The following is a 14,937-nucleotide window of genomic DNA, read 5'->3' on the forward strand; positions in this document are numbered from 1 at the left end:
TGATCATGCCGTGAGCACAGCTGCACGTGGTACTATGCTCCTGGTGTCCACCCCAGCTGTGATTCCTGAAGTGAATAAGCCCTAAGTTACTTAGCAACCCACCCTTCAATCCTCTTCAACCTTCCTGAAATTGCAAAGTAACCCTTAGGCAGGTCAGAGTTCCACCCAAAGGCGAGCCTCTGTAGACACCTGCCATCCAATGGACCTTTGGGGATCCCCCTTCCGCTTCAACCTGGCTGGACTGCAGCAATAGCTCCTTCATTTGATGCCAGTTTATGTCCACATGTATAATGTATGATCACAGACGCAACGGATTCATCACAGAGCACTCAGAAAACATGACAAAGCATCTTTAAATTGAAGTCAACCAGTGTTAACCCTGGTGTGTTTCCCGTCAGTCTGTTCCTCTCTATGGGAGCCATACACAATTAAGATCTCCTAGAAGGAGAGATTCCTTTCCCCTGACTTCTTCACTCAGTACGCTTCCCACATTGCTCAACATCCTCAACCCGGAGCTTCCCTGGCTGGAGGCGGTCTATAACAGGAATTGGCTTAGCCATCTCTTCACTGAAAGGTGGTCATTGAGGGAGTTTCCGTTTTCAGCTGTCATAAACAACTGCCTTAGATGGCAAAGCATTCACAGGTCAATCGTTCCCTTCGCTTTGAACTTCTTTGCAGACCGTTCACTTGACCGAAGCTGGAATTTGCTCCCGTAAATGTAGGAAATAAAGCCATCGATTTCCACAGTGAACACAGAGTTTAACTTGGGGATAACTGAAAAAAAAAATAAAAAATGAAATAAGCAGGAGAAAAAAGATGAGGAAAAAACCCTGACAGCAAAGTTTTATTATTCATTCATTTATTTATTTACTAGTATTTTACTTTTAGGTAGAATATTATTCATAACACATTGAATGAAAAAAAATAAGCTAATAGGAAACGGGAAACCCACAAAGGGAGAGGCATTAGGGTTACATGTGGTTATTCTGCTGTAAGGTCAATTTAGTCACATGCTAAATGTAACTCAGCACCTAATCTTCAGGGTCAAAAGCTATACAACAAATTCCCAGAACCAGAAAGACCCAGAACACCTGCCAGAAACTGGTTTCCCCACGTAACTTTCCGATGGGCTCCTGGCCTTGTGCTCTGTGGGGAAACTGTCACAACACTTTCTGAGGTCTACGATGTGAGGTAGAAGAATATGTAGGAAAATAAGGGAGCAACAAGAAAAACCAAACTCAAAAAGTAAAGGAACAAGGCTGGGTGCAGTGGCTCATGCCTGTAATCCCAGCACTTTAGGAGGCTGAAACAGGTGGATCACTTAAGGTCAGGAGTTTGAGACCCGCTTGTCCAACATGGTGAACCCGTCTCTACTAAAAATACAAAAATTAGCTGGCTGTGGGGGTGCATGCCTGTAATCCCAGCTGCTCAGGAGGCTGAGGCAGGAGAATCCCTTGAATCCTGGAGGCAGAGGCTGCAGTGAGTTGAGATTGCACCACTGCACTCCAGCCTGGGTAAAAGAGAGAGACTGTCTAATAAAAAAAAAAAATTAAAGGAACAAAACCCTCTAACTGTGGTTTGATATGTCTGGATTGTGGGCAAGGCAGGGTGTAGAAATTCTGGAAGACCCAAAGTGTCTGCTGGAGCAATGCTGGCCACTGATGGAACACAATGTCATCGATGGAACACAAACTCATTGCCAAGGACACAGCTTGGAACTCCAGGGACAGGCGCTGCTCCTGTTTCTACCCTCCTGCCTGTGTGGCTACATTTCTCTGGGAGCAGTGGCCTTGGGGCAGGTGGAGGCCCCCTCCTGGGACCCCAGGTCCCCCGAGGCACAGCCAAGCAGTTCCTTCTTCCCCTTAGACATTCCTGGCCGGGGCTGCTGGCTGCACTGACACACATCTCCTGGGGGAGCCATGGGTGCAGGGGATGGTCTCTGCAGGCTTTAATGCAGGGTCAGTAAGTATCTGCAATCTTGGAGCCTCAAGGAAAGGGCTAACGCAGGAGCTGGAAGCCCCAGCCCACAGGATTGTGGAAACACCTACATACCTTTCAGGCGGTCTTCTTTGGTGATAATTTTGAAAATGTGTTTGGTTTCTTGTAGAAGGATTCCTGTAATACCCACATAAGAGGGGCATTTGGATTTTGTCACTGCAAAGGAAAAGGACAGTTCCAGGTTCAGGCCTCTATGGTGCTGGGGGAACCACAGACGAGCAGCAGGCTTCAGGGATCGGGGGTACTGGTCCCACCCTCTTAGCTAGCAGATGAAGGAAGAGAGCACCCAGGGCATGTGGGCTCAACCGTGAGCACTGCCTGAGCCTACGAGAACCCAGACTTCTCCTGGGGCTTTGCAGCCTCTGGACTGTTCCTATGAGGTATCCTTCGGAGGTCTGTGGCTGCAGGGGTCTTGGGCAGGATTCTGGAGTCAAAGGTGACACACGTGCCCAGCACCATCAAGACCCATGGGCTGGCTGCTCTGATGAACGTGAGTCCTGCTGCAGAGCTGCCCAGCAGCCAGCACTGAGAGACCAGCCACCATCACAAGCAGCAGCCCCTCCCTCGTCCTGACCTGAGACTCGGTATAGCCGACAGTCAGTCACTGAGCAGCTGCAGTGTGCCTGCTCTGTCCTCAGGAGATGCCAGGGACACAGCCAGAAAGAGGCAGTCCCGGATCCTGCTCTCATGGAGCCCAGGTTCTAGCAAGGCAGGGTGACGAGTGGTGAACCACGCCATTCTACTTTCTGACAGTGGTGAGTAGGGACAGGGCAATGAGTGCCATGTTTTGCCACGGTAGACCCTCAGGGGAGCGGCATTGGAGCAGGGCTGAACAATGAGAAGCTGGTCTGTGCACACATAGGAGAACTCCCGGGCAGAGGGAAGGAGCAGAGGCAAAGCCCTGAGGCAGGGCAGGAGGAAGGTGGGGTGGGAGGTCTGCTGCCCCAGGGATCTGGAGGCAGGTTTACTCCCATATGATGGGACGCTGCTAGAAGACTTGAAGCAGGGAAGGAATGCACTCTGATCTCTATATAACCGGCACTCTGGCTGCCTGGTGTCCGGAGGACCTCAGTCTGAGGTAACCCAGGGAGATGACAGTGGCCGAGTTTAGGTAGTAGGATATTCCACAGGATCAGAGAAGGGGATGAGGGAAGAAGAAACATAGACACTGTTTAGGTTTTTGGCCTGAACAACCAGGGTAAATAACTAATTAACTGAGATGGAAAAGAGCGGGAGGGGTTGCTGTGAGGGGAATCGGGAAGAGCTTTGGCTCTGTAGAGTCTGAGATGCCCCCTGAATATCCAGGTGGCTGTGTCAAGTGGGCAGCTGGATGCCTGAGCCTGGAGTTCAGGGGACAGGCCTAGGCTGGAGATGTCACCTTGGAGGCTGTCAGGCATAGCTGACATTTGAAACCATAGTACTGGATGAAAGGGATTCTATATTCAAGATTCCAGGCCATGGGTGAGTGCCAACAGCCACTGTGCCCTTTAGGGTACCAACAGGGGTCCCTGTGTGGAAAAGGTACACAGAGACCACTTAGGGTGTGTCTAGCAAACAGCCAGACTGGCTAAGACAGCCAGCAAGAAGCATCTCCCAGCCTGAATGTGGGGATAATGGTGACCAGGGGCCATCTCAGGGAATCCACACAGTAAGGAGTGTGTCCAACAGAACACAAGCCCTGGGTCTCCACAGAGTGACTGTGTGAACCTCTGGATGGCCATGTGCTACACGCTCTTAGGTAAATTACCTGAAATAATAGCTCCGTGAAGATCTGCCTTTAACAGCTTGGCCTGAATCATCTGTGGCTGCCTGCGAGGTAAACAGAAGCCCTTGGTTTACATCATGATAAAAAGTTCCGAAAGAAGCAACTAGGTCTTCAGCGTTCTGCAGCCAGGCAATGCCGAGGCTGGCTCCTGAAGCTGCATTTACAATGACCGGAGACTTGGGATCCACCCCAAAGAGAAAAGCTTCAGGAACGCAACTTACGTGTCTGGCTTAAGCCCATTGCATAGGTCCCTGATATACTGTTTCCAGAGTTCATGGAGAGGGAGAAAAAGACTGTACCTGCAGCAAAGTCAGAAACAGGGAAAAAGTTAGACCACATGAGCTTGGGATGACAATGTCCAAACAGCACAGAGCTTGGTTTGATGCCAACAACTGTGACCCGGGATCATTAGGAACTATGTGCAAATCCTAGGATCAGCAATTGAGCTGATAAGGGAGATCAAGAAGCTTCACCGCTCTAACCTCCGTTTCCTCACTGGTAGAACCACACCAGCCAGGGTGGTGTCCACCTGGACTTCTTTTCATGAGAGAGAAATAAACATGAGTCTTGTTGAAGCTACTGTGATTTTGAGGTTTTCTGTTACATGAAATTGAACTTAGTAAGCCCTCGATAAGGCAGGGGTTGCTGGTTGTCACCAGCAACCTCGTGTGAGGCAGCAGGCTGGTCTGGAAGGTGAGCATGCAAGTGGTGGGGAGAAGGAGAGGGGAGCAGGGACGAGGACCCCAACAGCTTTCCTCTGGGCCATTATCTCCAGTCTCGATGGCTTGTGGGCTTCCATGAAGCCTTAGGTTAGAGAAACAAGGACCACAAGCTCAAACCCAACCGGAGCTCCACCCGGGAGGCAAACCCTGGGAGGCAGCAGCCCCTCCTCCACCTGATCTCCTGAGTGGGGCTGGGGACAGCATGACATACTTTAAGCGTCTTCTGGAGCGTGGGAGGCTATTTGGCTGTAGATCTCCAAGCAAAAGCCTACAGACAGCCCCAAGACACACACACTCAGACCCATCACCAAGGAGGGACGGAGTGTCGGCTGGAGGAAGATGTCCTCCCACAGGACAGGACAGTGATGAATTCCTTTTGGAAACTTCTGAAACGTGTAGGCAGCATCTTGCTTTGGCAACGAAACCCGAGTGGGTGACTCTGTCTAGTGCTATTAAAAGCTACAAAACGATATACATCAATATCAGTTCCTCTTTTCTAACAAAGCCGAGGGACAAACAGCCTGTTGCCATGGGCAACAGACGTACTTGCAGGGGTCTCACTCGTGAAGGCGAGGACAGGGGCCAACGAGTCCCGCCTCACCCGCCTAGCTGAACACAGCCCAGATTGGTAAAGGAAGGCTGCCCTCTTGTGGCAGACAACAGAGAGGCGCCCTTAGCTTAGGCGGAGCCAGGCTGCCTCCCCAGCTACCCAGCTAAGTCCACACCCGGAAGGGTAGGCATGGTGGGCAAAAAGGCGTGAGGAGCTCGGCTTACCTCTGCTGCTCTGGTTTAATGTCAAAGAGCCGCAGCTCCCTCCTCTGCCTGGCAGAGAGGCCTTTGGCTTTCTTCTTCTTCTCCTTGCGCTTGTGGCGAGTGAAGTACTCCAGGACCACGGCCTTGCGCTGCAGCTGGTCCTCGCGGGCCTTCGGGTTCATGCGAGGCGTGCTGCGCTTCAGGAAGGCCCTCACGAAGGCCTCGGCCCGCTGTGCTCCTGTAGGCTGCAGGCGGACAAGGGGGTGTGGCACTCAGTGCTCTGGTCTGGGCAGCCCAGGATCCCAGGCATCCCGCCTGTAGCTCCCGGCATGTAGTGCAAGAGCAGATGGGGCCCAGTCCTCTACCCACTGAGGCTCACACCCTGCTCACCTGCCATGCGTCTGCTACCCACAGCTGCCGAGATATAAGTCACACTCACACGCCAATTAATGACCCTTTGTCACACACGGCAGCCCTGTCAAACGTTCACTTCCTGCTCTGGCCCTGCTTTTCTGAGGTTACTCTGAAGAGGACCAAAACCTTTCTATCTGGAAGAAGACTTCTCTCATCCTTGGCAGGAGAGAAAGCTTGAGAAATGTGTAGCAAAGATATTCGACCAGGTGTAACCAGATGAAAGTGAGCTCAGAGTAGCACTAAGCTACAGAGGAAGTGATCCTAACACTACAGAAAACAGCAAAACTAGGCTCCAGGGTTGGCCGAGCCTCAGGGGGTAGGGACCTTGACACTGTGTCCTCAGGATAATACTCCTTAACTGGGTTTCCAGCTCTGTGGGCACGGTGTGGCCACTCTTCAAGACGTCCGCTCCCGCAGACCATCACGTGGAGAAAGGCACCATCAAGAGCATCTCAGGCCCCACGCTCACTCTCTCCAATGGGCGTCACTGAGAGCAGGGTGTCAGTTTACCATAAATGAGCACAGGCTCTTAGGGAGGGCTTCTGGGAAAAATGACTGTCATAATTGCGTGGAATTCTCAAAAAAAAAAAAAAAAAAACCTTCCAAGTTCACTACCTCTCAAGTTGGAGTTCCAATAATGGATTCCTCATTTGGCAATGGATGCTACTGCCCTCATGCACACCACAGCCCTGGGCAGTACTCTCTCCTGAGGGCCTGTCCGCTGGCTGGGCCATTTCCTGAGCTCTTTTTGTATGAGCCAGGTGGTAAATGTTAAGACTGAGGCTGACAGACTGATGCTGATCTGTCATTAGTAACCCAGCCCTCCGTCTGCGGGAGAGCAATGGGGTTGGGAAGATAGGGTACACACAGCCTTTGAGGTGGAAACTCTGTCTGCTTCAGCTTTGCATCTATAGATGCTAACTAAAAATTAACTCACTCTCGTTCTGGTTACTATAACAGGACAATGATCTGATTCTCTTAAATACCTGAGTGGCTCCGCTTTCATGGAGAAGCAAAACAAAAGTATACTGGTCTTTCAAAATCTTGCTTTCAAGGTAATGCTCTCATTATGAGCCACAAGAGGAGCTTTTGCAAAAGTGACAAAGCAGGATGAGGCATCTAGATATAATCTGTAAATTTCGCTTATGATATGTGATTGCACGCCTTCTTCAGAAGCACAGAGGGCACAGAAACAAGGTTGAATGATGCTTCCTACCGGGTGGGCACAGCCTGGAGTCCCCAACACAGTGGGAGACGATAAAAGGTTAAGAAAAGCCTCATTTTACCAAACTTGACTTTGGCACAACAGAAAAGGAGGCTGGCACGTGGAAACAGGCCATCAGAACTACAGACTTTGATCCACCCTTAGATGTCTGCCAGAAAAATGAGGAGTACCATATGGGAAAGGACATCTCAACCAGTGCTGTGGGCTCAGAAGCTACCGAGCCAACTCTGCTATCCCCTCTGTTGCTCCTAGACCTCCTGCCAAGAACTGACCTGGACATCGGAGTCTTTCGCCTCTTTGTGAGACAATGCATGGTAGATCTCACCTGGGGAATTAAAAAAAAGAAATGATTAATTCTTGTTGGGTATTGGTGACCTAAGATTTTTCTAACTGTGAAAATAACTATGCCACTGGGCGCAGTGGCTCATGCCTGTAATCCCAGCACTTTGGGAAGCTGAGGCAGGCAGATCACCTGAGGTCAGGAGTTCGAGACCAGCCTGGTCAACACGGTGAAACCCTGTCTCTACTAAAATTACAAAAACTAGTTGGGGATGGTGGCACGTGCCTGTAATCCCATCTACATGGGAGACTGAGGCAGGAGAATCACTGGAACCCAGGAGGTAGAAGCTGCAATGAGCTGAGATTGTGCCATTGAACTCCAGCTCGGGGAACAGAGCGAGACTCCATCTCAAAAAGAAGAAAATAACATAGCTTATAACATAGCAGAACAACTGCTTATTCAGAGATAGGTGAAGATGGGATTGGTATGAAGAGCAAAGCTTTCTTGGGTGCCTCTTATCCCACCCTCTGGCCACATCTATGCTAGAAGTTCCAAGCACGTGGTTTAAAAGGAGTGCTTCTCAATATTTAACATGTGTAAAAATCTCTGGGATCTTATTAAAATGCAGATTATTGGTCCCCCACCCTAGATCCTGAGTGTCTAACATATTCCCAGATATTCTGTAGGTCAGTGGGATCACATTTTGAGTTGCACTGGTTTAAAATACCCCAAGTTAGAAGCTTGAGCACTTGCTAAGTCTAACAAGGTAACTCATTTAAAAGTTATATGATATAGCTGTCTAGGATGCAGATGGTTAGAAGTAAGTTTTGTTAACTGTAAGATGTTTTAAAAGACTTTTTGCTGGGCGTGGTGGCTCACGCCTGTAATCCCAGCACTTTGGGAGGCTGAGGCAGGTGGATCACAAGGTCAAGAGATTGAGACCATCCTGGCTAACACGGTGAAACCCCGTGTCTACTAAAAATGCAAAACTTAGCTGGGTGCGGTGATGTGTGCCTGTAATCTCAGTTACTCGGGAGGCAGAGGTAGAATTACTTGAACCCGGGATGTGGAGGTTGCAGTGCGCCAAGATTGTGCCACTGCACTCCAGCATGGGCGATAGAGCATGACTCTGTCTTAAAAAATAAAAGACTTTTCACATTTTATTATGTATGAAATTATAATGTATCATATAATTGATGGCGTCCTGAACTGATAAAATACAACAGTTCTTTTTTTTTGAGATGGAGTCTTGTTCTGTTGCCCAGGCTGGAGTGCAATGGCGTGATCTTGGTTCACTGCAACTCCACCTCCTGGGTTCAAGCAATTCTCCTGCCTCAGCCTCCTGAATACCTGAGACTACAGGCGCGTGCCACCATATCTGGCTAATTTTTGTAATTTTTAGTAGAGACGGGGTTTCACCATGTTGGCCAGGCCAGTCTCGAACTCCTGGCCTTGTGATCCACTGCCTCTGCCTCCCAAAGTGCTGGGATTACAGGTGTAAGCCACCATGCCTGGCCTAACAGTTCTTTCTTTAAACTCAAAATATATATAGGTCAGTGTAGTTTCAACTTCTAAAATACATTCCACACTTCTGTTTCTTAATTTATTGAAAGAAGAAACCATGGCACTGGGGACAGAGTACAGGTGTGAATGGAATAAGAATGGCATGACTAAGGCCTGGTTTATGGGCCAAATAGCTAGAAAATGTAATTCACACTACACTCTGTAAATTTCATTCCAGTTTTCTTGTACTTCCCTATGAATGTTTGATGCAAGGTGCTTACAAGGTTGTTGTTTTTTTTTTTTTTCCACACTGGGTCTCACTCTGTTGCCCAGGCTGGAGTGCAGTGGCACAATCATAGCTCACTGCAACTTAGACCTCCTGGTTTCACGTGATCCTCCCACCTCAGTCTCCTGAGTAGCTGGGACTACAGGTGTGTGCCATCACACCTGGCTAATTTTTTTCCCCCCAGTTTTTGTAGAGATGGGTCTCACTATGTTGTTGCCCAAGTTGGTCTTCAACTCGTGGCCTCAAGTGATCCTCCTGCCTCAGCCTCCCAAAGTGCTAGGGCTACAGGCGTGTCCCACTACGCCGGCCAAGTCTGTTTGTTTGATCAAGCCAACCAATGTGGTTGCAAGTTTTATATACAGCATCTAGTTCTCCCTCAAATGGAACATGGGGAGTATCAACTGTAGAGAGCAACATGCGGGACCTGATAACTTTGCTTCACCTGTTACAGGTGCTTAGTAACGGACTTGGAAGTCTTTCTACAACAATCACATCTAACAATTACTAGACACTCATTACTTGCCAGACACCTCATTACAAGCTACACGTTTTGTCATTACTTATGCGCATTAGCAAACTGAAGCTCAGATATGCTGCGACAATCTACTTGATCATACAGGTAGAAAGAGGCAGAGGTGAAAAATCAAAATTCTGATCGGAGGCCCAGTCTCAACGGTGTCTACAAGCCTCTCCTTGGCACATGTCTTCTACCCTTAAGTCCCAAAGCTTTGGGTTAGTGATACCATTCCCCAGCAGCTCTCGGGACTTTGCGTCAGATAACGGTGCGAAACCAGCTCGCAGAAGGCAGGGTCTTGACCGCGGTCACTCCAGGAGGTAGTGGCCAAGTTGGGCCAAGGCCTAGAACCCTCCTCTAGCATGGCACACCACTGAGCAGCCCCCGGGAGAACCTGCCTCCAGCCCTGACATCGCTCCCTAGCTCAGAGGTCGAGCCAGCCTAACCCGCGCTCCGGCCCTCCGTTTTTCTTATATAGGGTGGGCCCATTCCTGTAGCAGTTCTGTTCGGACTCCGCAGCGATAGGTAGCCCGGACTCAATTCACCCACCAGCACCAAGACCCCGAACCTTAACGGCCCCAACCCTCTCCAACTTAGTGGCCCCACTTACACTTCATTCTCGGACCGCTTCCGGCGCGCTCTGATGACGCACTGGCAGCTGCTGTTGCAGACGCTCGGAGCTCGGAGAAGGCGCTATACGTGACGTCACCGACGCGTGCCTACGTCTGGGGCGCATGCGCCTGGGAGCTGCCTCAGCGGCAGAGAGCTGTGTGGGTGTAGCTGGGCACTGCGGAGGCGTGGGCTCGCTTCTTGGGGCCTTTGCTTCTTGCGTCTTTTGGGGAACGGGCAGTAGGGTTGGAGTAAAGGCATGTGGAATGCTTGCGAAAGCCCGGAGCGAGGTGAGGCGACTTGGAGAGGACTCGAAGGAGGTTGGGGACCTGAGAGGGCGGAAATGGGAGGGGGACGGTGGGATGCGGTCTGTGTCGTCCCTAAGCACTCTGACGGATCAGTTGAGGCAGCTTCTGCTGTGGGCACGGGCACCGAAGCTAGGGCAGCAAGCTTAGGTTCTAGTTGCTAACTAGCTGTGTAACCTCGCTTAGAGCACTTCCCATCTCTGGGCCTCTCTTCTAGTCTGTGCTGTGAGTGAGGTCGGCGTCTCAGGTGGTGATGTGTCGCTTGGGTCCTTTGGAAGGTCTCAAAAGCTTTCTTGAGACTTAGAATATTAGTTTTTATTCAATAAAAACAATCACCAATAAGATCAAAGGTGGCTCATACCTTGGGAGGTGCAGGCGGAAAGAACTTTTGACCCCAGGAATTCAAGGCCAGCCTGGGCAACATAGGGAGACCCCATTTCTACAAAACATGAAAAAACAATTATCCAGGTGTGGTGGTGCTTGCCTGTAGTCTCAACTACTCGGGTGGCTGAGTTGGGAGGATCGCTTGAGCCCAAGGAGTTCAGGGCTGCATTGAGCCTGGATGGCGGGATCGCGCTACTGCACTCCAGCCTGGGCGACAGAGTGAGACCTGCCTCCAAAAAACAGATACTCAATTGTTCAGTGGAAAGGTGCAGGAAGGCCTGGTGTAGATTTCTCAGGAGTGACCCAGTGCTGGGCAGAACCGTGGGGCCCCAATTTCTAGTGAGCACTGGGCCTGTGCTGGGTGGCAGAGAAAAGCAATATGGTCCCTGTATGCTAAGTCAGTGGTTCTCAACTTTGAGTACTGTATACATTTCTTTTCTTTTCTTTCTTTTGAGACGGAGTTTCGCTCTTGTTACCCAGGCTGGAGTGCAATGGCGCGATCTCGGCTCACCGCAACCTCTGCCTCCTGGGTTAAAGCAATTCTCCTACCTCAGCCTCCCGAGTAGCTGGGACTACAGGCTGCGCCACCACGCCCAGCTAATTTTTGTATTTTTAGTAGAGACGGGGTTTCACCATGTTGACCAGGATGGTCTTGGTCTCTTGACCTCGTGATCCACTCGCCTCGGCCTCCCAAAGTGCTGGGATTATAGGCGTGAGCCACCGCGCCCGGCCCTGTATACATTTCTTTACAGGGGATTCTGGGAGTATGTCCAAGGGTTTTTAGTTTGAGAAACATTGGCTTACAATTTATTTGTGACCTTGTACCATTTGATTTTAAACATAAGACTGCAGGTGCTGAAATTGGTTCATCCCAGTGACCCCGAGTGCGTTGACTTTATATATATATAATTTGTGTATTAGTTTTTGCATATGTATACACTTATGCATTTATTTCGTATGTATAAAATTTAGAAGAACAACATTTATTTGTCAGTTTGCCGACGTCCTGTTTTCATGAGAACAGTTTGCTGTTTGCTCATATAGCCTCCAGAAGTATATTGAGTTGGTCACGTCCCACATTCTTTCGGTCTCCAGCATCAATTCCTTTTAGTTTTTGCATTAATACAATAAAGGTAATTCCAGGCTGGACAGCTTTCAATTGCTGGTTGGTGGTAACTTGATCCTATAGACTACAAAGAGAAAACAGAGACATAATAGCATTATTTCTATAATAATAAAAGAAACATTGAGGTTATGTTTAAGATAAGAAGGGTTAGGCTGGGTGCTGGGCTCACGCCTATAATCTTAGCACTTTGGGAGGCCGAGGTGGGTGGATCACCTGAGGTCAGGAGTTCAAGACCAGCCTGGTCATCACGGTGAAACTCTATCTTAAAAAAGAAAGAAGGGTTAAGGCTCTCCAAGCCCTGCTAGAATTCTGTCCAAGCTTCTAAAGAGGGCTGATGCTCTTGAGTTTGCTTATTTAAGTCAAGAGTTTTACTTTGTAAATCATTGATATCAAAAGTAATGTTGGATGTAAAAGCTCCTTGTAAATGAGCCTTTACAAGCCTCCATGGATATTCACTTTGATTGTATTCCAAGTTGATTACACAAATGAGTGTATGGTTAAAATGATGGCATAATTGCTGCTACAGTTGCAAACTTTGTACTTGTTCTCTCAGCCACGAAACAGTAGTCTTTAGCATTGCTGCTTCTGTTTATAATTCGGCATTAATTTTATTTTGGAGCATCCATGCCTGGTTGGCTGTATATGTCCAATTTTCTACATATTGGGCTGTTTGAATAGAACTATGTAGTGCTACTGAGGACACTATGACAGAAGTTATTAGTGTGACCAAGGAGACTGTAGAAAACGTCACCATGCCTAACGCTGTATGAGCATGCTGAGTGAGCTGTGTAAGAAGAAATTTCACGAGGTCGAGAGATCGAGACCATCCTGGTCAACATGGTGAAACCCCGTCTCTACTGAAAATACAAAAAATTAGCCGGGCATGGTGGCGCGTGCCTATAATCCCAGCTACTCAGGAGGCTGAGGCAGGAGAATTGCCTGAACCCAGGAGGCGGTGGTTGCGGTGAGCCGAGATTGCGCCATTGCACTCCAGCCTGGGTAACAAGAGTGAAACTCCGTCTCAAAAAAAAAAAAAAGAAATTTCACAAAATGTAAAGCAGGGGTAGCAGCCTATGGTTCAGACAAATTGACAGGGATCCATAATCCAGGAATAAGACCTAGAATTATTAGGGTGGATATGTTATGTGTTTGTATAGTACTATGATTAAGGCAATGATGTAATTGACACCAGACTTGGGGAGTTTTGAGAGGCCTGGAGGCTTTGCCGTCAATTCCCACAACAGTCACAGAGGCCAAGGAGACAGGTTCTTGAAAAGAAGGCAGTGTGGGGTCGGTGGCCCATGTATTGGTTAAGAAGGAGATGGACTTCCCCTCCATCTGATCATGTTTTTCTCTTTTCATGGTCTTCCAGTTACTTTAGATTTTCCAGGAACTCATCTGGGGTGTATATGCAGGTCACGGAGGTTACCATGGTGTGCATGGCACCATCAGTCAGCCTAAAAGATCTTAAACAGTGCATAGCGCTGAATACAGATTCTAGCAATCCTAAAGTAAATGGGCTCTGTACTCCATTATTAACCACACTAGCTTTTAATTCTTTTAATAGCTTAAATTCTACTGGAGTGTGTTCATGAACAAGTTGTTGTGGATTGTTTGAATTGGGCCTTGCAGTGATAGGAAACGTGCAAGGTCCTAAGGGTTTCCCAGCTATGGCTGCAGCGCACATAATTTTTTGTATTGGAGTCTCTATTTCTGCTACACAAAGAGGATGTGCAGGCCAGCTCTCCTCTCTCTCCTGTTTGTCGCTTTCAGTGGGTGCTATTGGTGAGATAGAAGGCTCTTTCAATTTTTGAGAGTCAGAGCATGGCTCCTGCTGTCCAATTGAATAAGGAGATAATGGCAGGAGGACAGTATGGACCAAACTCCAAGCAGAGGAAGCAGAGGGATCTACTTTAAGACCTTTTTGATGAGCCCATTTCAAACCTTCTCCTACCCGGTCCCAATTTTCCACATCGAGGGTACCTGTTTGCGGAAACCATGGGTTATGTGTAATGACTTCCTGTAGAAGCTTAGTGTTTGAGAACTGTTATAGTGAACCCCAAGTTTCTCTTCAAACAATCAGTATGCCAGTATGTTCAGCTCTCTTATTCTTTAAATCTCTATTTTAAAGTTTAACTTCCTTGTAATTCCAGTAAACAACCTTCTCCACTGGTTCTAATTAGTAGTTCATATCTGCTCCCCCTCTCCCAGCTCCATCCGGACTCATCCTGGTAGCCTGATCACCCCTGGCTACCTGCTCTGACACACCTTCCTGTCAAAACACCCGCCCTGCCACTCCAGCTCAGACCCCTGCTCTTTTTAAAATAGCCAGTCGGGATTGGTCTAGCTTGTCTGGTCTAACCCTAGCCCATAGGGGATGACACAGCAGTAGGAACCACCCCGTTCAGGCATAAATACCCCTTCCCGCCTCGTCCAAGGGTGCGGCCATTGTTCCATCTGTACACACCCTTCTATAGAAGTAAACTGCCTTGCTGAGCGCACTTATCTTTGAGTGCTATTTCTTTTGTGGCATCGAAATTTTACTTAGAACTGACCTGAGCACCAGACTGTAAAGTAAAACTTTAAGCAACTGCACATAATGTTGCTCCTCAGTAGACAGATTCTGCCCAAGTTAGAAACTTCCCACTCCCAGTACCTCTTTAGGGCGCTGACCTTATATCTACTGCCTGCAGACCCCTCCCGGGGGTTCCTGGTCCATCTGATCAGTTTCACTTTCTCTGCTCCAGCAGACCTTCTTCATTCATGTCACTTGTGGTTGTTATCTCATGAATGGAGGAGGAAGAATGCGGAATTGAAGAGAAAGACAGAAGGTTCTGTTTGAAAGAAGGGATTGGGGACTCTTTGCTTCTAGTGAACAAAGGCCTTCAGCTTTTACAGCCTTTTGTATTTATTAGATGGAGTGAACAGGGAGGAAGGGGTAACTGTCTGTAAGCTACGTGATTTATCACTGGTTCACATGACCGCTTTCCTTGTTCAACAGGTTCCAGATATTCAGGTAACCTCAAGGAGCATAGGACTTGAGACAAGGACTG

The 14,937-nt window shown here is 48.6% G+C and overlaps 1 protein-coding gene across 3 annotated transcripts; it reads right to left on the reverse strand.

Annotated features, from left to right (window-relative positions):
* Positions 1-329: 329 nt before the first annotated feature.
* On the reverse strand, positions 330-10,122 carry POP4 (POP4 homolog, ribonuclease P/MRP subunit). Of its 3 annotated transcripts, XM_064381535.1 has the most exons (8): positions 10,071-10,086; positions 7,150-7,202; positions 6,012-6,139; positions 5,260-5,483; positions 3,985-4,062; positions 3,746-3,807; positions 2,053-2,154; positions 330-774 (listed from the first exon to the last, which is right to left on the reverse strand). In XM_064381535.1, the coding sequence occupies exons 3-8, from the start codon at positions 6,072-6,074 to the stop codon at positions 638-640; spliced, it is 666 nt and encodes a 221-aa protein (XP_064237605.1). In that variant the 5' UTR covers positions 6,075-6,139; positions 7,150-7,202; positions 10,071-10,086; the 3' UTR covers positions 330-637. The 3 variants fall into 3 exon arrangements, with proteins under 3 accessions (XP_064237605.1, XP_012303850.2, XP_064237606.1); XM_012448427.2 differs by lacking the exon at positions 6,012-6,139 and having other exon boundaries at positions 10,071-10,122; XM_064381536.1 differs by lacking the exons at positions 6,012-6,139; positions 7,150-7,202; positions 10,071-10,086 and adding an exon at positions 5,977-5,993.
* Between the last annotated feature and the right edge of the window lie 4,815 nt (positions 10,123-14,937).

Source organism: Aotus nancymaae, unplaced genomic scaffold (genome assembly GCF_030222135.1).
Source record: "Aotus nancymaae isolate 86718 unplaced genomic scaffold, 86718_ANA_hifiasm-v0.15.2.pri h1tg000028l, whole genome shotgun sequence".
Lineage (NCBI taxonomy): Eukaryota > Metazoa > Chordata > Mammalia > Primates > Aotidae > Aotus > Aotus nancymaae.

Coding starts and splice junctions, on each gene's coding strand:
- POP4 (XM_064381535.1), bottom strand. CDS start 6,074: ATGGTCTGCGGGAGCGGACGTCTTGAAGAGTGGCCACACCGTGCCCAC. Junction 4,063..5,259: donor ATTAAACCAGAGCAGCAGAG/GTAAGCCGAGCT, acceptor ACTTTGCTGCAG/GTACAGTCTTTTTCTCCCTC. Junction 2,155..3,745: donor TCACGGAGCTATTATTTCAG/GTAATTTACCTA, acceptor TTTCCTTTGCAG/TGACAAAATCCAAATGCCCC.